This window comes from Cryptotermes secundus, unplaced genomic scaffold (genome assembly GCF_002891405.2).
Source record: "Cryptotermes secundus unplaced genomic scaffold, Csec_1.0 scaffold461, whole genome shotgun sequence".
Classification (NCBI taxonomy): Eukaryota; Metazoa; Arthropoda; class Insecta; order Blattodea; family Kalotermitidae; genus Cryptotermes; species Cryptotermes secundus.
Window position 1 is genome coordinate 80,699 of NW_019739952.1, and position 5,943 is coordinate 86,641.

At 39.7% G+C, this 5,943-nt stretch overlaps 1 protein-coding gene across 1 annotated transcript; it reads right to left on the minus strand.

Moving 5' to 3' along the window:
- Positions 1-717: 717 nt before the first annotated feature.
- On the minus strand, positions 718-2,974 carry LOC111872124 (60S ribosomal protein L31). Its single transcript, XM_023865705.2, has 3 exons — positions 2,865-2,974; positions 2,449-2,678; positions 718-915 (listed from the first exon to the last, which is right to left on the minus strand). The coding sequence occupies exons 2-3, from the start codon at positions 2,670-2,672 to the stop codon at positions 765-767; spliced, it is 375 nt and encodes a 124-aa protein (XP_023721473.1). The 5' UTR covers positions 2,673-2,678; positions 2,865-2,974; the 3' UTR covers positions 718-764.
- Between the last annotated feature and the right edge of the window lie 2,969 nt (positions 2,975-5,943).

Below are 5,943 nucleotides of genomic sequence, written 5' to 3' on the forward strand. Positions count from 1 at the left end.
AGTTAATCGGGCCGTTCATTTTATTGCATTTGGGGCTGGATGAAGGACATTGTGTACCAGGTAAAGGTACAAACACATGGAGCATTGCTTGAACATATACTGGACACAGCGATGACAATAAGGAAAAAAACGTGTGGAACTGTGAAATGCTATGAGCGCGGTTCATACGCTTGCGACGCGTTGTGTTGACGTGCAGGGAGAAATTTTTGGAATTCTTATGTAAATCTAGTCGTCTAAAGCACTACAGTTTAAAGGAAACAGATTGATAGAAGGGTGTGATATGCAACCACTGGTAAGTTTACAGAATGGGATGCTGAAAATAATGTAATTTTGTAACATAAAATCGATAAAAAATGTTGCACAAAGCAAAATTAAGAAATTGAAAAAAAATGGTTTTAGAATGCTTCTTTCCTAAAACATTAACAATTTAAAAAGTGTTTGTATTGTATTTCTAATGTGTTTTGACTGAAATTCGAAGAAAAAAAGATTTTTCGCCGGTTTTCAAATTACTGTATCTCTTTAATTATGAGCTGGATACCATTAGTATATTAACATTTTTTGTTCCAAATTACCTCAGGAATGCCCTCCCTAAGTGGGGGTAAAACTTCGTGAATCACTCTGTATACTTTCATCACTACGGCCAAGTGATATCAGCAAAATAAAGTGTAGGTATTGTATTTAAAACATTAAGGGGTTAACTGAAATGGAAAATCATACTGGCATTAAGAGGACAGTTTTATTGTATGAAATCAGTTATACAGCAGTTATTCCTGACTGGCATCAACATTTTCAGTCTGTAATCCCTTAAAAGATGCCACTGGAACATAGGTAACTAATGTGTACAGCTTGTTTGGTGAATCTTCATCATCGTTTCTTCTCCGGGACAGACGAACTCGCACACGAAAAGGTACATTCCTAGAAATAGAAAATTATTAAAACTAATATAAACACCATATCTTTATGCCATGAAGAAACTACATAAAGTTAGTGCTGCTCTCTTCTATGGTGAATTCATGTAACCTTTACTGATCAGACACTACAACTACAGCACTAGAATCGGCTTTCTTTCAGTTTCTTCACATATTTGTATTTTAAGATCAAGTATTTCTGGACACGTGTTCTACACCTTGCCCAAGCGATGAAGGTGGCCAACACCCGTCTGCAAATCATGAAATCACATGCTATGGGAATATGTTGCAAATGGTACTCAGACTTTATGCAAGCAGTGTGGCATACACCTTGATCTTGCTGGAACCACAAAGCTTCATGCTGAAGTAGACCATTTATTCTTCTCCACACTGACTGTGATGGTCTGCCCATTGCTGTCTAATCTCAGAGATGAGGAAGAACACCATACAGTGACCTCTGAACTGTGTAATGGAAGTTCTATTCAATGCACCAGTTAGGTGCAAGTGCAATTCATCACTCATCAACAAACTGTTCATTAAGTCTAGCTTGTCTTTCATCAGATTCAACTAAACTGAGCAACACTTTACAAATTCTTCCCTGTAAAAGCTGTTGGAGGATCTATTATGCAGGGATGGAAGTGTAAAAATTTGCTGCACAGGTCAGACAAGAGAAGTATAATTCTTGGAAACTGAATGTCTTGGACTGCAATCAACATACACGTACTTATGAAATGTTCTCCAGTGTGTGTACAGGATAAGGCCTACCCAATGGTTCTGTCTCCCGTATACAGCCTTCTTTATGCCACTCTGAAACCCTGAGATGAATGGTTTGTGAGAGGGAGTGTCCCACTGATTACACTGACACCAAATTCTAGCTGCATTGCAATGACGACTTAGTTTTAATAAGATTCTGCCACTGATACAGTTCAACTTGCTATTCAGCTGTGGCTTGGTTGTATCACTTCCCTATAGTGAAAAGATATAAAAATGAATTTCTTGTTTCACATTCTCATAAACCTATGGAAGCATATCAAACTGAAGTGCTTCTAGCAATTTAACATATGATATTCTGTATACAATATGAAAATCTCACAGCAGTGAATGTGAAGGTTTCGATGTGATGCCAAACTAAACAGCTAAACATCCAATGATAACATAATCTTACCTACTCATTTTCTTTGCCCAAGAATGACTGCTGTGCCTCTAACATTATATCAAATTCTTTCCAGTCTTTTTTGCCTACTGAGTCCTGTTACAGATATTGCTGTCACAACATAATGTAATCTCTTTTGTATCTTCCCTCACTTTCCTTTCGGGTGATATTTTTATCTTTTATTTCGCCAGACTCAACATGAGAATTCAACATGAAACTTGCACATGTACCAAACTGAACTACTGTATTCTGTAAACAGTACGTTTGATATTTATTTCAGTAAATAGCTAAGAGATACATTTGTCAGCTTAAACTTTTAAACGTCATGCAGCATCATATGACTCTTTAATTACATTATATCTGTACAAGTGACATGTATTTACATACCTGATACCCTTTGACCACACTTGTTTGTTAAGTCGCGTATCGACTCGAACGTCGGGTGTACCCATCTGCTTCATTGCGAATTTACGAATTTCTTTCACAGCACGTGGTGCACGTTTCTTGAATCCGACTCCATGAAGTCTTTTATGTAGGTTAATGGTATATTCGCGGGTAACTACTTCATTGATCGCTGATTTACTTTTCTTCTCTCCTTTTGGTTTTGCCATTTTGGCCTGCAACAGAGAAATTAATTATTAATTTTTATACATTCTAAATACTCGTACGTCATACTCGTAGATCGCTAATAAAAATATTCTAAATTAATCTACAATGAAGAATATACATTTCTGTACCACAACTAATTTAGTACAATGTAATGCAAGACGACGAGTACTAGATGAATATAGATATCACTTTACCTCCTTCCTCGCCTAAAATCACACAACGCAAAGAGACTGAAATTTACACCGCTTTCTCGTGGTAGAAACTCGCAAGAACTCACAACTCGAAACAACGCTAACAACGCTCGCCATGCGTGCCTACGTGTTATCGATATAAACAATTCTAAGCAAGTGCTGCCTCTGCGATCAGTGTTGTAACTACAAGAGAATACTATGGGTCTGCTACTTGGAATTGCAGATAACGCATCTCTCTTGATTTTAGTCCCTAGACGCCACGAATGTTTTTGTATACCTCGTAATGGGGGTAATGGCTGAGGGTTCTTCCGGTGCCCGCAAGGAGACAAAACCGCAGGAACAACTAATTCTAATGTAGATAGCATGGTGGCCACGAAAACCAAGGTTGCTATAGGAAAGTGACGGAACTAAAGAAATTCACCAGATTACATGAAAGCTCGAAAATTATGTCTTTAAAACTGGCTTCTTATATTACAGTGTATTAGAGTACGTAGGTTTGTCCGACTTAATTATCACCTTTTGTAATTCTAAAACATCTGTATGCGATAAAACAACGTTACATTAGTAAACATGATTATAATACAAGTGGCAGTACGGAGGGCAAATGCAGCTCTCCGTCTCTCTTGGAAGATCTGAAAATTTAAGACGCAATTACTCTAGAAGGGCAGAGACTTGACGTTGAATTAGACTTGTAATGGTCTGAGAAGAGAAGTAAACTGAAATCATAATTTTCTCTTATACGGAATTCTAGTCATAATTTTTCGATGGGAGAAAATGATTAATTCCCCCCCTCCCCCCTTGGCACCACAGCCCCAGTGGGCCTAGGCCTACCTCCATGAACTTCTCCGATCACTTCGGTTTTTCTAGATCTTACACATTCGGTAGGACTCCTTGGGCGGGTGATCAGGTAGCCGCAAGGCCTCTACCTGTACACAAACACAGAGAAACGCACACACACAAACTAAACATCCATGCCCTGAGTGGGATTCGAACCCACGATCCCGGTTTCCAAACGAGCGAAGACAGTACATGCCTTAGACCGCTCAGCTACCATGACCGGAAAAATGATTAATTAAGAAAGTTATTACAAATGAAAACAATTTAATTAGATCAAAATTTTGAGATATAAGGTTTCCAAGGCGAATCATATAGCCTTCAAATCTTACCGTGCAATTAGAAATTTCTCCGAATCGTCAGAAATAGGAAAGCGCCTACAAGTTTTACCGCGCAGTTGGCAAGTTTCTCCGAAACATCGGAACTCCTGCTACTGCATGCATTCCAGCCTACAGATTTTCTTGTATATATGAATAGACATCCGAACCAAAAGCAAAGCCCACCATACTTCAGTCCATCCTCCATCCTCAGGACAGATTTTCCTGACATGTATCTAAAGCTGTTGATCTATTCCATTGTCGCTTTTCCGAATGACCCTTCTCCAACAGACTTCCCTCTGTAAGTTCTCTTTCTCTTATTCGTGGTACACGAGAAGCCCATCGTAACCTTGTTTCAGCTATCAAAACAGTATTAGATATGTTAGATATGTTAAATTCCTCCTTACGTAAATATATCTCACAATGTTTAGCTATTCATCCCTTCTAGTTAAAAATATTTTCGTGGGAATTTTTAAAACGTTTATATTTCGTGTCCTTACTACAAAGTAAAAGACCTATTGTTACAGCCACTCAAAAAAAAATTGCAATTATAGTTTGTACTTGTTAATATGACACGACAAAAATAACTGAATTATTAACAATATTTTCCCGAAATTATTCTTAATATTATCCTACCCATAATCTTCGAAACAAGTAAGCTAATGTTGAAACCGATGAGCTTGTGTTGTTCCTTGATACTGTGACGTATTTGGTCAAATCAAAAACTGTGGAGCCAGAGAAGTGGCAGTTGCTAGAGAACGGCTCTGAAACAATATTCGTATCTAGGTAAAGGCCACGAAACAGACAACGGAGCGACATCCGTTGCTAGCCAACAGATTCTTATAAGAAAGAATAGACGGCCGATGCTGGGAAACGGCTCGGTAAACACATTCCCTCGGCAACGGATACACATACGAGGATTAATGGTGTTGCCAGCGCTGGCCGTGCCGTGTGATCATAAGGAAGACAACTGGGACAACTAGTCAATTCTGTACTGGAGTCTGTGAAGAAAAGGAACAGTTGGAAGGCAGCCGCCATTCAGAGTGGGTGTGAGCGCGGATGCTGAAGAATCTCCACTGTTAGAAGACGTTACCAGGGAACTGCTGGTGAAGACACAGTAGGCTTGAAAAGGATTGGCGGGTACTGTGGTGATTTGTGAATTGTGGAGATCAGCGATGGCGTTGTAATTGCTTGTATTTCCGAGTCGTGTGTGTAAGTGATCAATAAATCCAATATGCAATAAAAAAGAACCGCCTATAGTCAATCAAACACGTAACAGCACATATATTCTTAACTGGTCAGTCGAGTGCTTTATGATTTTGCTGACTGGGCTGGTGGCGCCTTAGTTCCCTTAGTCGCGAGTCTTGGTGCGCATTCTGTGACAATGGCCTCAGGCTGTCTCAGTCCTTCGTTGCATCTGACGAAGTAAACAGTACCAGCTCCATACCGTGTCTCCGCTTTAAAACATATGTCCGCTTTTCTGGTCGTCACTTTAGCGCAGTCAGCCTCATGAATAGCCCGAACTTAGAATTTAATGTCGCGGTTTGAGTGGCTAGCATCACCGTTTCGATTCTCGGCAAGGGGTTGGTTATTCTGTTTGTGGTTATACTGGTTGCCTTCCAGCAAATCGTGGTATTTTAAAATACGGCACGACTCCCTCGAAATATTTGTTAAATCATCGTTCATAATCACCCTCATATTCTGCTCTATACTCCCGTAAACTATCGGTTAAGAAGATGCAGGAACGGTGGGTGAACACAGATCGAGAATGTGCGGCTGCAATGTCAGAATCGGAGTGGAACGGAGCACGGACTGAGAACGTAATGAAAAGGATACATTTGTATCTCTGCAGTAGGCCGTGAGGGCCCATAGGTTTGTGAGACGTCGAGGCTCCCACATTTTCTCTAAACTTTCGGCTCACAGATGGCGGT